Genomic DNA, 27,049 nt, shown 5'->3' with positions numbered 1-27,049 from the left:
ACTGGGTACAATATTACTCATTTTGAGAAATGAATTTTCTCAAGAAAATGGGTGAAATTTTACCCATTATTTTATACCTGCATCCATGCAAAAATGGAAATTTTGTGATTATCACACATAAAAGTTAAAAGAAGTTAAAGTGAAATCAATTATTTTTAGTTATTTGCAAATATATGAAAAAGGCTTATTAACGAATACAGGATTACTTAACTACTATCATCAATTGTCAGAATCGCAATTCTCTGCAACAATTGATTCTCTAAACATAGCTACTAGTCTGTTTACACTTTGTGTTGTACTATTAGACTTAGTTTTATATGTGATAATTTCAAAAAACTCAACAACTCTTTTTAAAGAAGGTGGAACTTTTAACTTAAAAACGCAAAAACATTTGAAGAGGATGTTCATAGCATGAAGTGATGAAGTTCCGCACTTCACTATCCCTCCTCAACATATAAGTAAAAGTTTGTACCATCAGTTATTAAATGTGGATCTACGGGCGAATTCATATTCCATGCGACGTATTTGGCTAGTTGTTCTGGAAGGGATGTTGATTGATCCTGAAAAAAGAGAATAGTCAAACAAGCCATACAGACTTTTTTCGAATAGGAATACCGAAATCCATCTAACCAGTGGCGCTGCAATTTGTTCCTCGGCTGACAAACATTCAATTCCGGCTTGGCTTTTGACACCTTTTCTGCTCAGAGTCACCAGAATTCTCAGACATCCTCGCAAATTATCTATTAAGAAGTAACTAGTTTTTGAACAAGTCATGGCAATTATTGAAAAAAAAAAACAGTCAACAAAACAGCTCGTTACAGTAACGCGTAAGAACAAATCGACAGAACAAACTTAAAAGACACTTGAAGTTTTTTTTCACCCATTAATGGGTAAAAAAATGACCCATTTTTTTTTCTAAGAATATGTCTTCCTAATGCGTAAAATTTTACCCAGTTCACATTTTTTAAATTTACCCATTTTTTTGACAGCCGCATTTGACAGTGAAAAATGGGTAAAAAATTAACCATTAATGGTTTTTCGACTCTCACCGTGTAAGACAGCACCGATAAAAATGCGACTCATAAACTTGTTTGTCAAAGCGTATGCACTCTAAATTTACTTCAATTGAAATTGAATAGCATTGATTCAAAGCCGCCCTGATTCCTTGCCCTCGACTATGCAGTAGAGCCGCATTGATATGATTTGCAATCAGAATGTTCTACGAATAAACTAGTTGTCATCCATTATTTGATGTTGCTTAAACAGTATGCAATATAACATAGTTTTCATTGACTGGTGAATGACCGCCGGTTAAAACCTCAACAAAAAAATGTGTCGGTGACATATATGGGAAAAAGACCTCTGAATTTCGTTCAGAGATTTAGAGGTACGGCTCAGTTTCGTCTTCTCGAAAGAAGTCACTATTCTAAATTTCAGCACAATCGGACTTCGGGAAGTCGTGCGGGTAAAATTATACTTTTTTACCAATAAAAAAATGTTCGATAACAAAAAAAAAGGTGATGCCAAATTCCTTAGAGATGCAATAAACGTTAAAATCTAGTGTTATTTTTTTGTAAGATTTGGACCACTGCGACCATTATTTTGATCTTTTGTGGTTAAAAAAAAATATTTATATATTTTTCAGCTGGGAAACTCTCTCAGCTTTAATTTATTTTTACCATTGAGGACATTTTTCGAAAAACCGAAGCTTCTGAGCCCTACCGCTAAACGAACTTCGAAGGCCTAGTTTCCCCATAACTTCTGTTGGTTCCAGCTTGAGAATTCCTATGCTTCAGAAAGTCTATTTTTTTAAATTTGTTTCCTGAGATAACATAAATGTTTGCGCAGATTTTCTTAAATGTGTGCAGATTTGTACAGACTTTTGCTTGCGCGAGCGAAAATTTTTCGGATCACGGATACATTTTTTTCAGATTTCGAGCACATTTTCCCGGTTTTTCGAGCAGTTACAGACATTTTTCAAAAACATCTGGCATCTCTGAGCGTTTATTTGTTTTGCATAGCATTATCAGTCGCACTGCTGTTTCACATCAAAATTTACATTCCTCTAGTAAATTAGCACAAAATCCTTGTAATCATTCTGTAAACATATAGTGTAGTGTTCACAAATTGGTCCTGCAACAAAAAACAGCTAGCAATTAAACAAGTAGCCTCAAAATTGACAGCAAGTAAGTTGAGAATAATAATTACTTTTTTCTTTGTTCGCTCGGCTGGGAAACCTGGTCTTTCCGTATAAGGAAAGTGGTCGCGGACTGTCCGAACTAAAGTGGAGTTCCTGCTTCCAGACACCATCCTAGGTCACCTTCACGGTCATTCTTTGTTAACTTCTGCGTGCGCAGCAATTTCGTGAGCGCTTATTGCGTCGTGTGTTTTGTTCGTTTTTTTTTGACGTAGAACTACGTTTTTCTTTAGCCTACCACATAGGAATGTAAATAGGAAAACTATTAACGAAAAGGGGACGAAATATGTCCCTTTTTAAATGCTTATAAATCGGTTTGTTTTCAACCGATTTTCTTCATTTTTGCAGAAATTGTTTGGAAAATTATACACGCGTCCACCCAAATGTAGAAAATTGTTGATTGATTATGCAAACTATTGTACTATTGATAATTGTCAAGCCTTGTTTAAACGAAAATAACGTCCTCTGATTGGTCGTTATATGATTGCTTCCCATGCACGGTCGACAGAATCATATACCTTGCAATTGAAAACATGCTATTTGGCCTATATAAGGGCCTGTTTCAGCCGAAGCCGCTCATAATAGTTCTGGACAGCGACAAGTTGTCAACAGCAGTCGTCCTTCCTTAGCAGCAGCACTAGCCCTGTGGTTGGTCACCACGTCTCAGGAGCAGCGCGGTTCTTCTCAGCGTGTGTCGCCAGACTGCCATTATTCCCCCGTGTTAGGGCAGCATGAAAATCGTCATCACCAAATCCAATTTTGAACAGCAAAATGCCTTTTTTCAAGGCAAACAAACAAGTAATTGAAGTAATCAAATTCTGTTGTAGTTGTCTAATTTTTACTTTATTTAGTAAACCCTCCACTGTAGGGGCAGCGCAATGGCTGCGATCAGCATGACCGACTTCGAATAACAAACTGCCCTGTTAGAATGCGTTCACAAAGGCAGTTAATTCGAATATGCAGAGCTAATATGAAGTCGATTCAATCAATCAGCATTAACAGAATTTCGTCGTCTTCCAGCTGCCAAGTTGCAACATGATGCAACACGCAAAAACGAGCAAACGAAATCGCTTGATGGTACAAACCGCAATAAGATACGGGTTAATGCCGTTGCGTGTGTGAGAGCACCATCGGTGTTTATTCGCTGGATACAAATATCGAATGCGAATTGTGGAATAATTCGTCTAAAGAATATTAGAGAATTAGACAACTGAACTGAAAGGCGTGGCCTATTACGTAGCACCCTTCTGCTATAAAAGAGTGTTTCTGGGAAAACTAGCTACATTCATTAGTCGGAAGATGAACTGGATGGACCGTCCACAACGTTGACAGCAGTAGCAGCAGATATCGGCACTCAGCAGTTGCAGTAACAGACCATAGCAGCGGGTCGCGCCTGTGGCTGTCTTCAAATCAAGCACTTGCCCTGTGGTTGGTCACCATATCTCAGGAGCAGCGCGGTTCTTCTCGCTTCTCAGCGTGTGTCGTTAGACTGCCGTTGCCGGTTAAAAATCGTTAAAAATCTGTCCACGTGGTATGTGGATGGCCCCTTTACAGCTCGTGTTTTCAGTGTCTTTATTACCCCACTGTTGAGGCAGCACAAAGCAAGCATTAGTAGACTTTGACTGATTAATGAAACACCTACAACAATGCAGTTGTTAATAGAGTGCGTAGTTCTACGTCAGTTATGCGGTCGTGTCTCGGATACAACCTCCTACTTTTTTATTTTCACTAAAAAACCATCTGCAGAAATTGAACACTATCTCCGCAGCGGACGCTATCGATTGTCGTTTTCTCCTTTTGTTTGAACTTGCTCTGACTGTTACAGTGTGGGGCATCATAGGTCATAGCCCCGGTGCAAGGACTTTGTTGTCTGGAGCTATCCGAAGCAGACAACAGCGCACTGTTTCTCAATTAGGAAATTTTACCCCACCACGACCACCACCGGTTTATGTTTGGCGTGTACATGAAAACGTCTACAGCATAGAAACTGATACGCTGACCAGTGTGTAGCATAGTTCAGCGTAAGCGAAATCTATTTTGAGAATGAGATTTGGCGTTTAAAGTTTACATTCTTGGCCTCGCCAATACGCATTGACCCAGTTTAGAGCGGGTGCGTTTGTTTGGCCCTAATAAATTTTCTAATTACGCGTGATGAGCATTAGTAGTTATTTTTAAAAGTTTTTTTTGTCTTATGTTAAGAACATAAGAATAAGTTTTGAAAATTTTGCCAAAAACGGTGTATTAAAAAACTAAACTTTTCCTAATAGTTCGACTAAACTTTTCCTAATAATCGACTAGAATTTACGTTGTGTTTGATGTAATTGTCAATGTGAGTTCAATTTACAGGTCATGTAAATTGCACGCCCAAGAGTATGCAAATTGCATACAGTCGGAGAATTTGAATATCATATTAACATGTAATGAAAACGCCTGTTTAAAGTCAATATTAAAATGCAATAAAAAATCACCCAAAAAACTAGGAGTTAATAAGCGAAAACTTTGATAGGCTACCAGAATAATCGGAAAGTTGAAATAAAAATCCGCAAGTCCGGAATCCGGAATCGAAATAGAAAAAATGTCAGACAAACCATTGAAGTCGAAGATAAAATATACGAATAATAATTTTGACTTGAAAATATGCAGCAAATATCGTGATCAATTCATATTCAACTCTTATGTAAATGAAAAATAACCCGAATTTTAAATCTAAAATGTTTGATGGAACATAGAACATTTTTCCTGATATAAAATATACATGAGGACAAATCGCTATTTTAAACATCCATCTTATTTCAGATTTTAAATATGTTTTGCTTAATTTCGCACGCAGCAAAGTTGCATGAATAATTTAATTTTTGATTATTGTTTTGTAATATTATTGATTCCCATTGAAATGCTTTATTTTTTATCAATATTCTATATATCTATCAGTTCTGACAAAAAACTCGAATTCCAACTTCCTTCAATATCTTAGCTATCAGTCCCATTTTACTCCAATCGAATGTAAGGTAAGCAAAACGGGGCTCAAAATCCCACTCAATCCTCTTTTGGGGTCACAAACCTGAGCATATTTATTTCATTGATTTCGCTAATCCGCTCAACACCACAGCTGATTTCTTCTTCAGCCCGTTCGGCTGAGCTACTTTCCTCAGCCTCACTCCCACTGGCCAAACCAAGCTTATCGATAGCTGCGTCGTAATGAAATTTGACTCCACACACCGTGGCTCTGACCCAGGAAGCAAAACAAACAAACAAACCGTCTATTACGACGGTCGCTAGTGACGACGCATGCGTCGCTGCTTTGTTTGTTTGGTTGTACGCTTGTACGGTGATTCCACGGTGGTTTCCATGCAACCGATACCGTTCGAACCAATACCAACCTAGCGAACATATGTTTTCGCTGCAGGTGGTAGTAATTTGTTTGCTCGTACACCTTTTGCTTTCTGACCACCGACCGTGTGCTGTGCTGGGATTGAATCGCAACAAACGAAACGACGAAGGTGGCCGTACTTCAGCCAGTTTAGTCAGCCTGTCCCGCAGTCAGTCGCAGTCTTTGTTCGATACCGTTAACACGTGCTTGCGGAGAGCGAAAGCGTGTAACCCGTAACGTTAGTGCATTTTTTTGGTGTAAAGTGTGATTATTGAGAATTTTGCAACCCCTGACCGTCGTTCGTGCCTAGCTGCTGGTTGCACTTACAATTACATATTAGAGGGAGTGAGTGAACTCGTTTCTGCCATATCGATCCGTCGCCAGCGGTGGTTGCGGTAGGGGAGATACGCTTGGGGAAGGTCGATTCGATTGTTGGCAAACATTTGGCTACGCTACGCGTTGCGTTTGTTGTGAAATGATTGTCTGGCAGAAAGAAAAACCGACTTGAAACTTCGCGATTGATCGAGAGATGGTTTGCTGCTGACCGAAGAATGGAATGATTCCCCTTCCTAATTTATGGTTTACTACGGTTGGACGCAAAGGAAAATGGTGGTTTTAGTTAGCACGGGGGCACATGCAAACCAGTATCGAGTAATTGCGCATTTACATCTGATGGGTGCTGCGGCTGCTGCTGCTATTCCAGACAAATCGTGACGCTGTCTGTGCTTAGATCCAGCAAAGATGTTCACTTAGGGGAACGAGTAAAGTGTGAACTATTGCAGCAATGGCCAATTTGGTTCTTTGTTCTCCGTTTGCCAGTCACTAGAAAAATAGCAAACGATTATATAACGAGCGCGCACTGTGTTGAGATTTCTGTTCAAAGCTTTTATATCGATCGCTTGTCTTTCTTCACACAAATCTTCCCCTAGTGAAAACATTATTTTCCGTTTAGTTTGGAGTTCGCGACAAGATAAAGCTGTCGTCTCGTCAGAATACGACAACAAAATTACGTTCAAAGTGGATGCCGAAATCGGTTTGGAGCCCTTTAATCCGATTATCATCGCTGTACAAACATGCCCTACATATTCACCTGCCGTGACAGTAGTTTCATGTGGGGTGTTGTGTCATGCTTGGATCACTCAAAAAATGTGTCATGATTGGACCAATTTTTTTATTTGCGAATTTAGTCTATTACTTCATGAACAGTTCATTCCTATATTTATCGTTATATTCCAACAATTTCCTCTGGTGATGTTAAGAAAATTTGATTAAGATTTATTTAGGCATAATCATCAGAGAATTGAGAACTGTTTATAGTTAGTTGCTTTTGGCACGTTTGTATAAGACTTTTTAACAACTTAAAACGATAAGAATATTTTTGTTCTTTGTAAAATGTTTTTGTTAATTTAAACTGAAGCAATGTTTAATGAGGATTTCGTTACCGAAGAAAATTAACATAATTTTTACCTGATTATTTTACATTGTGTTTTGATTGATTCCGACCTGCTTTAGGGGTGATATCTTGCCCCTAACCTGCTTTTTACGATAATTTTATGCTAACTATTGGTTCTACTATACCCTTTCTGACGCTCATAATTATTAAAAAACAAATTATAATTTTATTTAACCTGATGTGAGTTGTTTAGTTTTTTAAAAATATTATTCTATTAAACCAAAGGTTACCCTATTTAAATTCAGGGAAAAATGTATTAGCTCTATTTATGAATTGGCTCGACTTAAGAAACATGTTAAGTAGTCAGAATGAAGGTAATTCATTGTATTTCCAGCAAAAAAATATAAAAAAAAATATTCCGTCAGTCGTCGGAAGTAATCGTGAACTTTCTTTGGACACACCTAGTATCTCTCAGCGGCTAGTTTGTTCCAATTTCCTGCCATCTGCAGCATCTCGCATTATCTTTCCAGGAGGAAAGAAAACCCGATGGTTCAGGAAACTACCCAGGCCCTGGCACCACCATCTGGAAGATGGCCGACGTTACGTTGGCTAATATTTTATAGCTTGTATGTATTTTGCAAACATTCAGCCGTGCTCAATGCTTCCACCCAGTAGCATTGGTTCAATCCGGAATCGAATAGTAAACACTGGTTCATCTCGACCGGAGTTCGCGGTTTCTTCGCTCTGCTACTCAGTAAACCGCCGTGTATTTCATCTCGACGCCCTTTCGACGGTAGAACGATCGTAGCCTCCTATCGATTTACTCTCCTCCTTGATCGGAGCGTACAACTTTTGTTTACGGCCGAACTGGGTTCTGGTCGCCTCGAGATATTTTTCAATTTTGTACGCTGCTCTACACTTCTCTCTAGGCAGAAACAACCTGCAGTACCACGAAAAATCGTCAAAAATCGTCATAAAATACCTCGCTTTCATGGAACAATGGCTTTCCCTATTTATTTTTGCGTTTCGTTATCCCAGCTAAATTGCTGGCAACCTCTCTGTAAGTGGCATTCGTTTTTGCAGTAGTGACAGAATTTATTCCTACCCTGTGCGGTTTTTATTACCGCTTCGCGGCTCCGTAAACTTGAAAAGTTCCAGAGTCAATTCCTCATCCTACCAAATTTCCAGAGTGGTGGTCGAGCGAGCTTGAAAGATTCCTCAAAATCATCGCGACCATGAGATTTTCCTCCAGTTTTGAAGTAGAATACTTCTCTCAGGAAGTTCGGCTACATAGGGATGTGAAATGAAAATCTAAAACCGAAAAAAATGAAAAATATGTCCAATTTTAAATGCTAATAAATCGGTTAGTATTCGATGGATTTCCTTCGTTCTCGTAGCAATTGATAGGAAAATCTTCTAAGATTCTTCCCGATCGTTGTAATTTTATTATTCGCACTATTGTACTATTGAAAATAGTCAAGCCTTGTCAAAACGAAAAATTCGACCTCTGATTGGTCGTTATATGATTGCTTCCCAAGCACGGTCGACAGAATTATATACCTTGCAATTTCAAACATGCTATTTGGCCTATAAAAGAGCCTGTTTGGCCTGTAAAAGAGCGTTCTGTGTTGGGTCCTAGCAATTTAAGTCTGTCGCGCCCGTCTAATTTACTGAATGTGAAATAGCTTCCACAGTGCATGTGTATCTTAATTCCCCCAATGTTAGGGCAGCTCAAAGGTTGCGATCAGCAACCGATTTTGAACCGCAAAATGCCGTTTTCAAGGCAAATAAACAAATAATTGAAGGTTAATAATTTTCTGGCATCAACACAAGCGGACATTCTGTGCGAGATGCAATCAAATTCTGTTGTAGTTGTCTAGTTTTTACTTTATTTAGTAAACCCCCCACGGTAGGGGCAGCGCAAAGGCTGCGATAAGCATAACCGACTTTGAATAATAAACTGCCCTGTTAGAACGCATTGACAAAAGCAGTTAGTTCGACTATGCAGAGCTAATATAAGGTCGATTCAATCAATCAGCATGAACAGAATTTCGTCGTCTCCCAGCTGCCAAGTTGCAACATGATGCAACACGCAACAGCGAGCAAACGAAATCGCTTGATGTTACAAACCGCAATAAGATACGGGTTAATGCCGTTGCGTGGGTGAGAGCACCATCGGTGTTTATTCGCTGGATACAAAAATCAAATGCGAATTGTGGAATAATTCGTCTGAAGAACATTAGGGAATGGAACAACTGAACTGAAAGGCGTGGCATATTTCGTAGCACCCTTCGACTATAAAAGAGTGTTTCTAGAAAACTAGCTACGTTCAATAGTCGGAAGGTGAGCTGGATGGACCGTCCGGGTTGCGCCTGTGGCTGCCTTCAGATTAAACAAATCACTTGCCCTGTGGTTGGTCACCACGTCTCCGTACTAGTGATGGGAAGTATCGAGCAAAATCTTTAACGATAACATCGATAGTTTCCATGCTTTTATCAATATTATCGATAAGTTATCGATAATTTTTAAGGAGGGTGCGAGGTCGCAAAAGCAAGGATACTGTTTGTTCACTTGTGAATTTTACCGAAGTCTATTCGGCCAGTAGAGAATTGGGAACAATAATTCGCTATTTTGGATAACTACTATATGATATTTTGCAAATGCAAGAAATAATTCGCATACTTTGTGCCACCTAAACTGCCGCCTTCGACTTATCGATGATTATCGTTAGCGACAAAATTTAACAATATTATCGATATAAAGCAATTATTGATATTAACGAAAAACATCGATAACTTTTTCATTACTACTCCGTACAGCCTCAGCGGTAGGTGCAGCCGGTACTTCCATGAGGCGGATGTTATAAGGAAGTAAATGGAAGCGGCATGGCGAAACAGTTCGGGTGTGCTTAGACGCGCGTCATTTTTCGTTGTTGATATTATTCCCCACATGAAACGACGCGCTTTCGTACGATAGCGGCGGTATTAGCGGTAGATGCATTTGCCAACACTTACTCCAGTAAAGCCGTGCCTAATTTTCAAAGTGAAAAAAAAACCTTTCTATTGTGTTGGCCGTGCGCATTAGGCCTCTGCCAAGCTAAACGCGAAAAGTGGCGCGAACCGATTCGCCCGGCCGTAGGTTAATGTACAGACGTATGTAGAGCTGTGTACAAGTATTCTACTTCAACCTTGCGGTCGTGGCTTTGCACACAACCCTCCTGTGATTTTTTTCTCCGGACCTCGCAAAGATGATGAACAGTTCCTCCTTAGCAGAAACGTGCTCCGCAATATTATCTCCTTCCGAGTAACGTTCGTCGCAAATCCGCTTCAACAATGAAACCTTTTTTTTTTGTTCATCTATAATTTATTTGACACGGCACAAATACAATTTAATGTTTAACGGCGCCAATTATATCTGGTAGCTTACTTTCTAAAGTATCTTAATAACTAAAAGCAAATTTTTTATCCTCGCTGCCGACTACGAGCTGAAACTAAATGTAACTTAAAGCTATAATATTTTGCATTAAAAGCACTGGTTTACTGTATGATGGTTTTCATTGCCATAGGTAAGCACATGTTCCGCTGCTGGGCCAAGATATTACGGACTGGCATATTGGGTTGTCTCCCTCGGGCCTTGAGAGTATCGTGCGGGTCTGATTGCTGTTTCCGGATCCGGGGTCTTAACGTGTTCTTGTCGTTAGGCTGGATGCAGGCGGAAGGGGGTAGAACTGAACTGGGGCGTAGATGGATTTCAGGAAAACGTATATAAGGGACATGTAGGATAGGTCACGGCTCGCCAAGACATCACGAACAGGAACAGCCGGCTGCCTACCTTCGGCCTGCAGGGTAGCTATTAATCTAGACCTGGCGTCACGGTGTACAGGGCATGACCAAACAACGTGCTCTATGTCGTGATAACCTTCACCACAGGCACAGATACCACTTTCCCCGAGCCCAACACGACGGAGATGCGCGTCTATAGTGATTGGACAAAAGCCGGGACATCACGCAAATGAAATCCCGACCTACATCCAACCCCTTGAACCACGGGTTCGTCGACACCTTGGGGATTATGGAATGTAACCACCTTCCCAGTTCCCCTCTGGTCCAAGCATTTTGCCAACTGATGATCGTATTTTGACGTACAAATGAGAAAGATTCATTAAAGGCAATTGGTCTTTCATAAATTCCACCGTTTGTTGCGCCCACCTTAGCCAAAGAGTCCGCTTTCTCATTACCCGGTATCGAGCAGTGAGAAGGGACTCACGCTAAGGTAATCTGAAAAGATTTTTCGGATAAAGCACTCAGATGTTCCCGTATTTTCCCCAGGAAATACGGAGAGTGCTTAACATCTTTCATCGATCGGAGAGCCTCAATGGAACTCAGACTTTCTGTCAAGATGAAATAATGGTCCGTGGGCATTTTTTCGATAATCCCTAGGGTGTACTGAATTGCAGCCAATTCTGCGACGTAAACAGAAGCAGGATTATCAAGCTTATGGGAGACGGTTAAATTGTTATTGAAAATACCGAAGCCAGTGGACCCATCAAGAAGTGATCCGTCAGTGTAGAACATATTGTCGCAGTTGATGTTTCGATATTGATTGGAAAAAATTTTGGGGATCTGCTGAATGAAACCTTTAACGTGGGGCTTTTTTCTCCGTGTTGAGTATTCTCGCCACTGCGGCCAATTTTTTGATCTTTTGTGACATATGCCTATTTTTCTACGACAGGAGGTATAGCGTAGTTGGTAACATCACGCTGATGGCCTGTGTTCGTATCCCAACGCCGACATAGGTGTCGATGGTTCTAACTGGTCTAGATTCAATCTTAGCCGACACCGGGAGATTTTCTGAGGAGAAAAATCTTTGAGATCACGCCTTCCATCGCAAAGTAAAGCCGTTGGCGCTGGTGCGTTAATCAACGGGTCGTAAGTGAAGGTCCTGGGTGGAGTCGTCTCCCCGGGTGTCGGTGATTGGCACAACAACAGAGGCGGAGCTAGACCGACGGAACATAAGCGGGAATAAAAAAAAATATGCCTCTTTTTAATTTTGTGCTATGTCAGGATAATGTTATGTAGTCCAGTCTGGTATTACACTTCTTATGAAGCGCACGATCGTACTGGGAGTTGTTCTTTAGATTTCAGTGAGTTCTAATAGCCCTTAATCGAAGAACTTATATCTTTTGCTAAAAACAGCCGGATATCGGCATAAAAGATGTTCCGAATCTTCGTTTTCCATGTATTATCTTGAAGTTTTTCATAACATTCAACTTATAACGGCTCGGACAATGCCGTGTTATTAGACCTGTATATATGCTTAGATAAATTATTGAAAGTTCCAGTATTTTGCGAGTCTTAGAAATGTTCGGTGTAATGAAACGCTTCGACTGCCTACCAATGAAGGTGCTTGTCCTGTTGGACTTCACCTTTAACATCTCCCAAGCCTTCAGCTTCATCCTGAGTGAAAAGCCACATAAGGTTTCTAGTCCTCTGAACTGATGAACGTGACCAGGAACCCAATATAAATCTACTTGATTATTACAACCCAGTGTTTGAAGTAATTGAACACACTCCCAAACAAGTTTTCATGTGCAAGTTGCAGACTTCAAAACATTTAAAGCTGCTTGACTGTCGGACATGATACAAATGTTTGAATATCTGTGTTTTTTGCGTAGGCATATAACAGATCATTCTAGAATTGCTTGGACTTTAGCTTGGAAGACAGTTGTCTATTCCTGGGCCAAATACCCCTGCTACCACTCGATTGTTTATTTTTGAACCATCTGTGCAGAAAATGATTGGTCATAGACGGAGATAAGGATCACCGCGTTCCCAAACATCACGCTCAGGTTCAAACATTCGAAATCGTCTTTCAAAATTGTATCTTTTCTAAATCCATGTATAAATTGATACAGTAGAAGCATCAGTAGTAGAGCTTCCAATGCCGTGTTAGGTGTACTTCTCATAGCATTAGTTATTGAAAGAGTGGCCGAATAAATCCAATGGCTCATTTCCGGTTTTAGTCCCCACAGTTTACCAAAAGTTTTATCACATATCCATAGAGTATTTGTAGCTTTGCTTATTGCCTGCTCTAGATGTGGATTCCAGCTAAGTTTTTTGGCAAGGAGTACTCCTAGGAATTTGGCGTTGTCTGAAAGTTCCATGAGCTCACCTTTTAATCTTATATTATTAAGCGTATTTTTTTTTCTGTAAAATTCACTATAGTATTTTTCGAAAGATTTACTTTTGAGGCTTCGGATATAAGGACTATATTATCAGCGATTCCAACTATTTTAAAACCTCAGTTTATTTATTTATTCATTTTTTTGAGTAGATCATCAACTATCAAGGATCACAATAGAAGAGATATCATGCCTTCTTGTGGTCATCCTTTTATTGCTTTTACACTTATGTAAGACCTTCAAAGGTTTGCTGACAACACCTCGTTAATCCAATGAATAATGCAACTGCTGAAATCACATTTCTTAATAGCCGCAGTCGTTGAGTCATGAGATTAATTATCGAATGCTCTTTCTTTATTGAGGAACGCCGCGAGGGAGGAGTATTGGAAAGTCAAAAAGAGTTAACATTCAGAATTTCAGCTCAATCGGACTTGTAGAGCACGTGCCTCAAAGAGGTCGAAGTTTCACTTTTTCGAATAATGATGAAAAGCACAGGTAATAGTGCATGAAGTTGTTGATATCGGAAATCGATTTTGATGCCAAATGTCTCAGAAATGCATGAAATGTCGAGATTTGATGTTACCTAAAAAAAGAAAAACTCGAAAAAATCGTCTTTCTGGGAATTTTTGATCTCGGAATCTTATATTCCTTAAGTCCCATAGAGTTTTTTCAGAATTTTTTTTTTCGTTGTAGCACCAGATCTCGACGTTTCATGCATTTTTAAGATATTTAGCATCAAAAAAAATTTCAATCAACTCAATTTTTTATTTCATACAACTTATTGCCGCTCTACTGAGTATTTCCGAATCGGCATGATGCTTAGAACTTAGGAGTCATCTCGAAATGTCCCAAAATCCACTTCCCGTGTCTGTAAAACATCCTAAAATAGCTAAACACCACCCAATATGGACATTTCTAGAGCCAAAATGATACTCAGAGGCCTAGAGTAACGGGTGACAACTAAAATCTTAGAAATTTCGTCTACTGCTTTGCAACAAAAGATGTACTTCAAGGCTAACAACAAGTGACGTTTTAGTGACTTAGTCACTACTTTGAGGCTGCTGCAACTCGTATTTTCAAGGCAGTTTAACTTAAGACATTTTTTCTTTCATCTAGTCACTATTTTCAACTATTTTGATGATGAATGAAAGCGGGGAATAATATCTCAGCGAACCTCTTTTTATTGTTTTTGATTCCATTAAAACTGATTTTATCCTGAATAATTACATTATATTGCATTATTAACTGTTAATTTTTGCTATCAAATACCATTTCGTGAGGTCAAGAATTATGATTGTTGTTACAGAAAAACAATATGATGAGTATAAGAAGATACACAGTTTACGACTGGAAATTTGTATACGAGCCCGACAAGAAGATCAAGAGGTTTTTTGTTATGTTATTTTGGAAAACTTCGTCAAAACGGCGATAAAAAATATGGATTTTCAAAGAAAATATTCTTTTTATCTCACTTGTAGGGGGGTTCATCACGGATCTGTTAATGTCCAAAGAAGGGTGTTTTTTTACTCTATAACTTTCCCGAAGAAAGTATTGCTCCAAAAGGTAACGTTTACGAGAAAATGACTTTTGACCACCTTTTTTCATTCCTGGACCACAGTGGATCGTAGCGCTAGCCCCGCAATTGTCCAGTACACTAAACAGTCGGCTGCGAAATCTGTGTATAAATAAACAGAAGGTCAAGTTCCGAATCGGAAAGTAGCACCAAGGCTTTGCTTTATTATTGTTTATTAGGGTACTAATCGAATGTTTGGGAAAATTTTGACCTTTAATTTTATTTTAGCAGCAGAGCTTTGAGAGTTAGTTTTCTTCGATGAAAAATGGTACAGATTCATGAAATTGTTAAAATCGAATTTTTTTCTCAGCCTAATATATTGGTACACTGAATTCTTTTTTTACGCGATTGTTTTTTACGTGATTTTATTTTACACGATTTTTTTTTACACGTGGCGGATAATTTTATCAAAACGACGCGATCTTTTTTTACACGATTGGTTTAAAATTACACGACTTTTCTACGCGCTTCTTTTTTACGCGGACGCATCAATCGCCAAAAAAAAGAATTCAGTGTAATGCATAAAACGTATTTTAAAAAAAGAGACATTCTAGTACTAAGAAAATGTTTGAGCTGAAAAATTCCAAAATGGGCTGTTATTTTTCATCTTCGTATGTCTTTTGGTTCTTCCAAGCTGCCGCTAATGACAGCCATTACAGCGCGAAAATCTTCGGCACAAACCCGAGCGGGCTGTCAGGTGATTATGATTCACCTTAAAGCCCGCTTGGATAAGGCCGATGCTATAATAAAAGCGTGGCGGTGCGAAACACTTTTTTTTCTCATGTATTTATTACGAAGGCCGAGTCCAATATCATCGATGACAGCCGCAGCCGATCAGCAGGCTACGCCGACCATACCAACAGGACATCTTCAAAATGCACAAACTAGGCTCTCATGTCCGATCGAACAAAACACAGCCGTAAGAATTAGCTGTCGTGTGCTACACAAGACAGCTTCGTTGCCTGTGTAAGCTTTAGCCGTATGTGAGCTCTCGTGAATACACGGTGCTCCCACAGACCGTTATTATGAAAAAAGGCACCAAAGAATCTGAGTACACCATTCGATTCGTTATGACGTCCAGAATCTCTGGTCAAAATTTCAAAATCATCGTACAGTACATTTTTGAGTAATGACCTTCTGAAGGTCGTAAAGTACAGAAAAGTGATATAAAAACGACGAAATACTCATTGTAAAGCACGTATTTCAATCACCATTTTATGAAATAACTTCCAAAATAGTTTCTACACATTCCAAGGGTTATATTTCAAGACATTAACAATTGGTGGAAAGATTCATTCGAAAATCCCACAGTGCACAAAATTATTTTATACAAGAAGGCCTTACTTCTGGTGTTTTTAGTTTTTCGATCAATCCACCCAACAGTTAGATAAAAAAATATTTTGACGTAGAACTACGATTTACTTTAGCATACCACACAGGGACAGTGAAGGAAATGAAATGATTTTGAGCTGATTGTTTTTTCATTTTGAGTTGTGCACATCATGAAGTGCACATTTCATGACTAAAATTGTATCCTCTCAATACGTAATAAAATGTTGGTGCCTTGGTCACTCGGAGATGACAAATACAACAGTTGACTACATACAACTCTGAGAATAGAGTGATGCGCGTTGCTCCGTTGTAATTCTCTCTTCGTACGTGGCGCATCGTAGGAAAAAAACGATAGCAACCAGCAAAAGAATAATTGAGAGTCCCATAAATGTTGGTTGGATTGCATCTCGCATCGCAGTGACGCAGCAGCGATGATGCGGTGCGGTGACGATGGGAGGGAGAGTAAGTAGTTCGGAAGGTTTTTTTTTCAGCAGGTTTTCTATAGCAGCCAAACAGATACCAAAATGTGCTATGTTTGTTACCGAGAAATCATACGATTGTTGTATTGCGTTGCGATTTCGTCAATGACATTACTCACTTGTTTTTGTTATGATTAGTGAATGGAATATTTTCCTCATACTAATTTGGGTAGTAACGTTATGGAAGAGTGAGAGGGGATGGAGTTTTGAAAATCTTTGAATAATGCTTGACTTGCTTTTGAACTGGTTTTGGATGCATTATTGCAGATTTTGATACTGCATTTTCACGTTTCAGTGCTGCGATTTTCAGGTTTCAGTGCTGTATGCCAATTGTGTTGAACCAAATATATTTGTACAGAAGTACAGAAATAACACCGAGAGGTAAAATAAGGCTTCTTTAGCAAAATCTTTAGCAATAATTTGTAGAGGTTTGTAGAATTATCATTCTTATTAAACATATGCTGGCAACGACATTTTTATTATCAATGGACTTGTTTATTCATACTAAATTCAACAAGGAACTTGGAATATAAGCATAACAACTCAGATCTTTTTTTCCCTTCCTTTTCAATTTTCTATATTTCTGAGTACAAATGACATAAAGTATTTACAGATCAAATTTGTAACGGCTAATTTAACAAACATATTTACCCTAGTAAAAATGTTATGCAACTTAAATCCAAACAAAATATGGCAAGTGTTTTTTACGGCTAATGCCTGATTAATACCTGATAAAATCTGCAATATTTTGCAAATCATTAAAACTTTTTCTATCTTTCACAACAGTTCGAAAAACATAGAGGAGAAACAATTGGTATGATAAAAAGCTCATCGAAGCTTTTTTCCTGATTGGTCTGATTTCAATTAGTCGAATGTTCGCGGAATACCAGTTCAAGAAACACTAGTTAGGGCCAACAATAGTGGTCTTAAAAGGCTTCGCGCTCATTCCACAGCCCTCCGACCGAAAAGCATTGCCACAACGATTATAAGGTTAGTTTCAGAGCTATATGCTCTGTACTGAAAACAGTTACAGTTTGAACCTTTGTTTTTATTTGTTTTGTAAATATTCGAACTGTTATTAAAATTTGTATACACTTGTAACAGTAAGGAAAAAATTCTTAATACATATTTAGAAGAAATTTGTTTTGTAAGTTCTCCGTACGTCACAATTGAATCAGTTGTAACACACCCTGTTGACACAGTGCGGTTCGATGGTTCGATTTTGGTAACATATTTATTTGCTTTCATTGACCACAGGGGGTTTGTTTCTGAAAAGTTGGTTGGGTTTGTAACGACAGATGTTGTTTGGCCATAATGGGTCAAGTAGGAGAAACATGCTGTTAGTGATAAATCAAACGGGCCCGTAACATCAAAATTGCACAAAAGCTTGAAAACTCCGAATTTCAAAGAGTAGTAAATCTAGAATTTGTTTATATTAAAATGTTAATCTGACTTAACACCAACTAATTATATGTAAGGAATTACCCATCGTGAAAAAGTTGAAGAGGTTGTTTATTAGACACGACCGCAGAGTTAACCTAGAATACGACAGCCTGTCTTAAGTCAATGTATTTCTTGCAATAGGTTTGGGAATACACTCAATGGGGTTAATCAATTTAATGGTCTCTCTGTTCCAGATGAAGTTTACCTCTACAGACGGCACCGGTAACGACAAAGAACAACAGCAGAAGCTATGTGCAGCTAAGCAGTTTCACTTGACGCCATATCCAAAACAAGAATGAAATTGTATTGTTTTGTGGCTGTCTTTTGTATCAAGTTACACTGAGAAAGCTTAATTTAGGCAGTGGCTACGATGAAGGCCAATAGTGCATTCCCGGTAACGGTAACAGTAAGGTTTAATACGAACAATTTTCTGCAGTTTGCAGTAGCGTAAATAATTTTAAAACTGATCGCTGCAAATAGTAGGACTTGAGCGAAAAATTATGTGATTCAGGTTCACTGGCGCAAACTTCAAATAAATGTTAAAATACACTCAGTAAACTTTGAGGCTTAGCTGAAGTCAAAAGAGGTTAATAATGTTTGTCAATGCCATTTATTGACAACTGAATATTGTTTTTTGACATGGCAAATTTTTGATTTAGTTCTGAATGATTTACTGTGTAAAATCAACATGAGATGATTTATTTGAAACTATATATGATAATTTTTATCGCTATACTGCTAGTCACGCACGCTATATAGCTAGCCACGCACGCTATAAACATGCACAGACATGTTATAGACATGCACAGACACGCTTTAGACAAGCACAGAAACTATATAACCATGCACACGCAAACCACGCACGCTATAGACATGCACGCGCTATATAGCTAGCCACGCACGCTAGCGACACACGCTATAAATATTCACACACGTTATATATGTGCACACACCCTATATATATACACCCTGGAAGATGGTGGCTTCTCAAACCACCTGGCGGTGCGAGTCTCATTTAATTTCTGGCTGTATTCACCCAACGATGTCTGAATTGAATTACCACTGGTGGGGTCCAACTCAGATCAAAAGGGAGCCGAACTGAAAAAGTTAGGTTCTGCAGCTAACCACGCCGCGTTTGCTCACTGCCATCGCTGCTACTGTCCGTCGCTGCTGCCTGCTGCTAGTAAACTGAGATTGCTTGAGGAGAAGCAGTCTCTTATATAGCCCAACGAGTGCATTCCTGGCTAACTAGGTACTCCATTCTGTCGTCCTTTTTAGGGAAAGGCAGCAAGCAACCAATCAAAGGTCGACATTTACGTTTCGAAAAGGTTCAACAATTTTCAATAGTACAATAGTTCGAACAGTCAGATTACAATTTTCTGCATTTGGACGGTTGCTTAAATGATTTTCCAATCGATTGCTGCAAAAATGACGGAAATCGGTTGAAAACTGACTGAGTTTAGAACGTTTGAAATTGGACAATTTTCGTGACGCTCTCCATGTTTTCGTTTTCGAAATTGGATCCCTGTATTGAAGTTGAACCCCTATAAATGTTGCCGTAAGACGTATTCTACGTCAAAAAAATCAATTTTGTCAATGATCAAGGAACAACTTTATTTGAAATAAAAAAGTCTCTCTCTCGCTCGGGGAAAACTAATAGTCTCAGAAGGATCGTAGCTCTAGCCCCGCAATTGTCCTGTACACTCAACAGTTGGCTGCGAAGTCTGTGTATAATAAACAGAAGTTCAAATTTCAAGGCGGAATGTAGCACCAAGACATTGCTTTACATTATCAATACACAAAATTTAAAATTGTTAAAAAAGTTGTTTAAGTTAATATTTCCGAAATCTCATTTTTTGTTATGAAAACACTATAAACGGTTAGCTAAATATTTGTTGTCTGATCATGGCAAACTAAGAGAGAAAAAGTTACGATGGCAGTTCGTAACGTTAATGACTTTTGGCCGATAGCTACAATTTTCCACCGCCGTGCATCGGAAATTGCCATTCTCCGCCACAAACATTTGCCGAACTTTTTCGGATACATTATTTTTTCTTAGCCCTTTGTCCATCTTGACGCCTTATACCGACAAAAGCTTCTAACCAACTAGCAATTTGCACTTGCGCTTGCACCTACCAGCTACCACAAAAAAAAACCCGTTGAGTTGAGTGAGAATAGGAAAACACGAACTCTCTTTCTTGAAAAAAAATCCCCATCATTGAGTAAATATTTACGATCCAATTTCTCTTATTCATTACTTGTTTATATTCTCAGCTGTGCACATAGAGAATAACATATATTGCGTGCTCCCACGATGAAAAGTACATCGTAAGAAGGAAGGCGGAGAGAGTGCACCAGTAACGATTTTTTTTATATGGTGCTCTTTTGTGATCTTTGTTATTCACCTACCATGGAGGTCTGTTTGCAAATGTGCGAATAATAAGAATAACTCGCACACTGACGACGATGTCAACGCATCATAGGCTTGGTTTATACGTATTCATTAGTCGCTAGAAGCGATTTTTTTCCATCGGTGCACAGGGATGCAAACTGAAAAACTGGGACGAAATTTGTCCCTTTTCAAATGCTTATAGGTCGGTTGGTTTTCAACCGATTTTCTTCATTCTTGCAGCAATCGATTGGAAAATCATACACGCATCTGCCCAAATGCAGAAAAATGTTGTTTGATTCTACGAACTATTGCTTATTGATATGTTTCGTTTGGATCATCACCGCTCAATTCAACAGAAATAAAATACTATTGCACTATTGAAAATTGTCAAGCCTTGTTGAAATAAAAATAACGTCCTCTGATTGGTCGCTTGCTTGCTGTGGGTGTATGATATGGTATGATGTGTGTGTGTGTGTGTCTGTATGATATGGTATGATGTGTATGTGTCTGTATGATATGGTATGATGTGTATGTGTCTATGATATGGTATGATTTGTGTGTGTGCTGTGTATGGTTTTTAAGGTGGAAGTGCGTCGAAGCCATAAATGGCCGACTTTAAGACACCACGTGGTCAACTTCGAATTCTCAAATGCTCACCACTCGGTAATAGTTAATGCATCACTTGTAAAAACATATCATCATGTTTGTTATGGTGATAAAAACATATAATAGTGTTTTCATAGATAACGCATTAACTATTCCCGAGTCTAGTTAAGCTGAAAACTCGTTGACCACGTGGTGGCTTCTACACACTACCACCTTAACTCGGCACGTTCTGCTAACTGCTGAATCCGGTTCACGAAATTCACAACCCTTCATTATTAGACATTGTAACTCATTACCCAAGTAAAAATATCGGTTTTATCAAAGTTTTCTAGCGCTATAAATATTTAATAAACCCAGTTGTGTTACTAGGGCAATGAAACACTCAATGCGTTTGTTAATAGTGTACGTAGTTCTACGTCATTTATGCGGCCGTGCCTTGGATACAACCTCCTACTTTTTTCTGGTTTTCAATGTACCAGATTGCTTCCTTCAGCAAAGTTGTGGAAAATTTTAAAAGAAAAACAATTACTGAATACTGCGATGTCCTATCTACGTTGGACACGAAAAAATAGAGTTTTTTGTGAAACACCCCTCCTTAAAATCAGTTTTTTTTGAGATTCTGGACGTCATTACGAATCGAATGGTGTACTCAGATTCAGTGCTAAGAATATTCACTGTCATGATATTCAAAAGCAGTGATTTTCAGCCGTCTTTATATTGATAATCATACTACCCATGCGACCGTTTATATTCGTGGTACCAAACAACCGATGAATACCGACAAGATAAACTTTAATACTCGTGTTGATATTTTGATCGTCAAAAATGAAAATCATATCAAAATAGTTAAAATCAAAATTAACCTTATTCGATCATTTATACTGTACTGGGCAGTGTACAGCATCTGAACAGATTTGCACTACTTGAATTGATAATCACCGAAGCTTCTTTGAATATCATTACAAGGCCTTTGATTTTCATTCCACTGTTCTGTCATTGAATATGCGAGACGATGCATCGTCGCAATGAACATAGGTTACTGAGTTGCATCAAAGAATAAATGTGCTGACACTGAGATTAATTCAATTCATCTACTCATGAATTCTTTGGGGCATTTTTTTATATTAACGGTCTGTGGGAGCACCGTGGAACAGCTTATTCATGAGACTGTCATAGTATAAGGATAGCGCAGTCGGCAGTATAGTGTTAAACTGCAGTACATTTCCGAAGCTTGGCCGTCATTGTTTCCCATGGGATACAAGGTGTCTAGTATCAACATTTTATTAAAGCGAAGGCATGACGGTGAAACATTATTTCGAACGATGGAACGGAAGGTTGCATTGAATGTCTGTCTGTTTGTGGTAATGGAATTTTACCCACACGGAAAGAAATGGAATTTTGTGGCTATACATGGTTCTAGGAAAGAGGCTGCTGCACGATTGAGCTGGAATTTTACATGGGGGGATAAACATTTCGAATCGACCATTGACTGAACCACGCAACGATTTATTTGAAAATCACGTGCGTTGCACAGCAAGCGGTATTGCTAATAATAGCAGGAAAACACTACAACTTCCATATTCTCCCGCCTCATATCACTATTTGGTCGCTTTTTTCATCCACTCAGTCACTCAAATCACTATTTGGAACATCGTTGACCGCTCCCGGCCCTGGATATATCCATTACTGGTACACTTGGCAGACCTGGCTCACATACCCTATTTTTCTACGGAAAAATCATTCGCTTTGTCGAAGACACATATATTTTGGCTCTAAAAATATGTTTTATCATAATTAGACGCTTAGCTAAGGGAATAATCGCAAAGTTTGATTTTTATCAGTTAAATGAACTGTGTGGTGACATTAATCATATTTTTAGTTTCAGAGCAACTCCGGTTTGCTGGTAACTTTACTAAGTTTTTTACAGTGTATTTCCTTCTCAAAATACATCCAATTTTACTTTGGTCCAGTTATATAATTGATATGTCTACAAGTGATATTACTAGAGGAAATGCAACATAAATTTCGATACCTCTTCAAAAAAATGCTTGGTCCAATGCTTGATACGTGATACAAAAATTAAACAGTCAGACAATGCTCGTACGATTTTTCGCGATCGTCGAAGCAGCAGCTCTACCCTCTCTAGAAAATCAATTGCAGGGTAGCAAGCAACAACAAAAAATAAATAAAGACACGCGCAATCGAAAACAGTCATATTCACAATGGAAAAAAAAACATTGAAACACATTGAAAACGTTATCCAATATCTCGTGCCTAGCCTAGCTTAGCCTAGCATGCGACCGACAGCAGGGCTCGTGAGCAGAGCGATTTTGTGATCGTTACGGCGGGTGTACTTATTTTCTGACCATGCCAATGAATTTGCCACTTCTCATACAGGCAGACCGCGGTTATGATGTCTTACTAATTAATCAGACTTTGTTTTATGTTAATATACAAAAAAGAGAAAAACCCCAAGCATATTCTTATTTGCCACCCTGCGACCGGGCGATTGTAAGTGCTCTCAAGCGTCATGCTTTACTCTACTTGTTACTCGTTTACAGTTTGCCATTCCCTCGTTTTGCACGGTGTCCCATTTGGCTGAACTAGAGAGGAAAAGTTTCGTACCGGTGCTACCTCGAACGAACAAACGTGAACGCGAAGGGAAAAGTTGAACCTAACGAGAAACCATGCCAGCTGATGCATTTTCAAGGTAATATCGCGACGCTCTGATCTATATTTAAACTCACACACCGGCCGAGGTTGCTTGTAAGAATTTTATAATACGCTAGGAACTGTTAGTTGAACCTATTCACAGCATTCGCCGAGCAAAAACAAAATGACCAAGTTTCACGGTCGTTCGACTTGTTTCTCGACTCTCTTACGACTAATTGATGCTTACATACTAATGTTCATTACAGAATGGATTCGTCGGGATCGTCCGCGGAATCCTCGGAGCCAAAGGACATTCCTGCCAGCATCGAAGCGGCCCTTCTACGGGCACGAACTGAAAGCGAAGGTTCGGATATGTGAGTAAAATCATACAATTAACAAGCTTCTTGCTCAACTCATTCTATTTTTTTTTCTCCCAGATCCGGTCCAACACGATTTGTCCTGCCCGGCACTTCGGGTAGTCCGCCGAAGATCCTCACCCTAGAGGAGGTCCAGGATGTCGTTAAAAACATCGAAAACATGACCCTGGCGCACGAAATTGCCGTTAACAGCGAGTTCAAGCTGCAGCCTTACGAACCCCCGGAGAACTCGATCGAGCGCGTCATCAAGGATACGATGCACCGGGCCTACTGGGACATTCTAAGGGAGCAGTTGGGCCGGCAGCCACCCTGCTACGATATGGCCATCCAGCTGCTGGTTGACATTAAGGACGCCTTCCAAAGTATCCTCAGCAAGAACAACGAACGAGCGCTGGCCAGGATCAACGAGATCCTGGACGAAACTGTAATACGGCAGCAAGCCGAACAGGGTGTGCTGGACTTCCCTGCGTACGCCAAATTTGTCATTCACATCATGGCCCTCTCGTGTGCCCCAGTGCGGGACGAGGCTATTGCCAAACTAAAGGACATCCAAGACGTCTTAGAACTCTTCCGTGGCATTCTAGAAATCCTCGCAATCATGAAATTGGACATGGCAAACTGCTTCCTTGATGCTGCCCGAAACGAAGTCATTGCCAATTCCGTCGAGTACGAGAAGCAAAAATTCAAACAGTTCCTTGAGCTGTATAAGGACGGCTTCCCGGAGACGGAAAAGTGGCTCAAACGCAACAAAGTAACCGAAAGCACTGCCGAGAGCGCCGCTGGAACCTCCACTACGTCCACCAGTGACAACCAGCAGCGTCACTCGAAGGACACCATCTTCAACGCCTATCTGGAGCTGATCGATTGGAACACTGAAAACGAGTTTCCCGAAATGCTGGAAATGGATCGCGATCGGGTGATCGGCCTGCAGGGCCGTGCCTCTCGGCTGTGCACCTGTGCGTCAACCCTCGCCATTACATGTGCTGCCATACCGTCGGTCGCGCAATCAGTCGAGTTGCGCAAAACACTTGCCAAGGAGCTGGCAATCCTAGTGCAAAACTGCAATAACACCAAGGATCTGGACGATACGATCGAGAACGTGTGGCTGCACGTACGTTCCGTAATCACCAACCGGCTGCAGGAACTGAACCAACCCAAACTGGACGAAACGCTCGAGAGCACGCTGAAAACGCAAATCTTGCAGATCGCCAAGAAGGAATCACCGGTGCGAAACCTGCTCTGGAAGCGATTGCTGACTTTCACCCAGCTGGTGCTAAGAACCAATAACGCGATCCCAGTGCCGCCCGGTTTTCAAGAATTCGCCGACGACGTCGAAGGGCTGGCGAAAGCTTTCAAACGAATTTCCTACTACAATTATGCCGTGTATGGCGAGTATTATCACGAAATACTAAACAAAGCTTAGTAAGCTAAACTCGATTGTCGAGTTCTTCCGTACAAGATCCTTTCTTGAGGTTGTTTTGTTCTGTGTTTCCTACTGATTATCGTGAGGTAGAGTGTTTTTCTATGCTAATAAAGAAAAAGTATAGATATTGCAGTGGAGCGTCCAGTTGGTTTGTGATAGAAAAAAAAAGTGTGCTGAATAACTGACGATCGCCTCGGAGTGGACACACACGCGGCATTTGGGAAGATCTTTTTCTTTTTTTCAGAGGTGCCACTGTAGAGAAGGAACTAGTCAGCAGCCTGTTGAAAATGGTTCTAATTAGTATTTCGTCTCTATTCTACAAAGCATAAATTTATATATATATATCGACACGTAGCCGGTAATTTTTGTAGTACCTACTACTTATATATAATTCATCATCAGCAACAATTATCTAGTAAAGCGGCGGGAGTATTACCTACGCTACATTTAAACATTATCCACACGTACTGCTGCTACTACATTTAAATCAATGGGATGCGACAAGCGCCTTCACTCGGTAAACTAACCCCCCACTTCCTGTGTACTCGTACTACTATACTACTATTGATAAAGTCTTATCCACCAGACTTGTAAAATATTTACTGATATATGTATGAATAAATTTTACAGCAAAACTGAGTGAAAGAGTTTACTTCAGAACGAGAAAAGAAATAAGTTTTGTTGCAATACGTTGCGGGGAATTTTCACAGTATTCTGCTTAAATTTTCCAACATTTTCAGTTGCAGAGTTGGAAATGGTGTCTTTCTCTTATATTCAAACTTGGGAAGGTTTGGTTCAAAAAATCATTGTAATAATCATGGCGAAAATATTTATCTGGTCAAAATCTGAAAGGCTAATCAGAGTTGATCATCGTTGAAGACCTTGAAAGCCGAAGCATTAGACTCTAAGGATATATATATATATATATATATATATATATATATATATATATATATATATATATATATATATATATATATATATATATATATATATATATATATATATATATATATATATATATATATATATATATATATATATATATATATATATATATATATATATATATATATATATATATATATATATATATATATATATATATATATATATATATATATATATATATATATATATATATATATATATATATATATATATATATATATATATATATATATATATATATATATATATATATATATATTATATAAGCTCAAAACAGCAAAAATGACGGAAGAGAAAAACCTTAAATTTGGCTCAGAATGGCAAAAAAAAAAAACAATTCTGTTGGCCTAAGTTCAACTAAGAATGAAACTAAAATGGCTAACTAGATATAAATATACTACTAATACTAATACTTTACTTTACTTTGTTGGCTAACGGACTGTTCACCGATCTAGGGCCGAACGAATTAGAGATGTCTAGCTTCTTCTGTTTCGGGCAGCCGTTCTCCAGTCACCTCGTACGCCAGCAGATCGTGCATCTTCTTCCAACGCGCACACCCACCGCGTGCGAGGCCTACCACGGAATCGACGGCCTTTACCTGGTTCTCTACTGAAGATAGTTTTGGCGGCTCTCTCGTTAGGCATTCTGGATACATGTCCAAGCCTGCCCCGCTGTATTAC

The 27,049-nt window shown here is 39.2% G+C and overlaps 1 protein-coding gene and 1 long non-coding RNA gene across 5 annotated transcripts; one reads left to right on the top strand and one right to left on the bottom strand.

Annotated features, from left to right (window-relative positions):
• Positions 1-140: 140 nt before the first annotated feature.
• LOC129718861 (uncharacterized) lies at positions 141-2,373 on the bottom strand. The gene is made up of 4 exons (XR_008727066.1): positions 2,209-2,373; positions 1,050-2,133; positions 616-740; positions 141-560 (listed from the first exon to the last, which is right to left on the bottom strand). It is a non-coding gene; the product is annotated as an uncharacterized LOC129718861 (long non-coding RNA).
• Positions 2,005-26,057, top strand: LOC129718860 (T-complex protein 11-like protein 1). 4 transcript variants are annotated; one of them, XM_055670034.1, is made up of 4 exons: positions 2,005-2,186; positions 23,528-23,676; positions 23,885-23,992; positions 24,056-26,057. In XM_055670034.1, the coding sequence occupies exons 2-4, from the start codon at positions 23,654-23,656 to the stop codon at positions 25,416-25,418; spliced, it is 1,494 nt and encodes a 497-aa protein (XP_055526009.1). In that variant the 5' UTR covers positions 2,005-2,186; positions 23,528-23,653; the 3' UTR covers positions 25,419-26,057. The 4 variants fall into 4 exon arrangements, with proteins under 4 accessions (XP_055526009.1, XP_055526010.1, XP_055526008.1 ...); XM_055670033.1 differs by lacking the exon at positions 2,005-2,186 and adding an exon at positions 5,666-5,805; XM_055670032.1 differs by lacking the exon at positions 2,005-2,186 and adding an exon at positions 5,703-5,912.
• The last annotated feature ends 992 nt before the right edge of the window (positions 26,058-27,049 follow it).

Source organism: Wyeomyia smithii, chromosome 1 (genome assembly GCF_029784165.1).
Source record: "Wyeomyia smithii strain HCP4-BCI-WySm-NY-G18 chromosome 1, ASM2978416v1, whole genome shotgun sequence".
NCBI lineage: Eukaryota > Metazoa > Arthropoda > Insecta > Diptera > Culicidae > Wyeomyia > Wyeomyia smithii.
The sequence above is the reverse complement of the archived record's forward strand: the minus strand, read 5'-3'. Positions and strand labels throughout refer to the sequence as shown.

Bases quoted from the DNA above. Each gene is read 5' to 3' on its own strand.
- LOC129718860 (XM_055670034.1), top strand. From the start codon at position 23,654: ATGCCAGCTGATGCATTTTCAAG. The intron at 23,677-23,884 runs GTAATATCGCGA...TGTTCATTACAG, and splicing joins CCAGCTGATGCATTTTCAAG to AATGGATTCGTCGGGATCGT. The intron at 23,993-24,055 runs GTGAGTAAAATC...TTTTTCTCCCAG, and splicing joins GAAAGCGAAGGTTCGGATAT to ATCCGGTCCAACACGATTTG.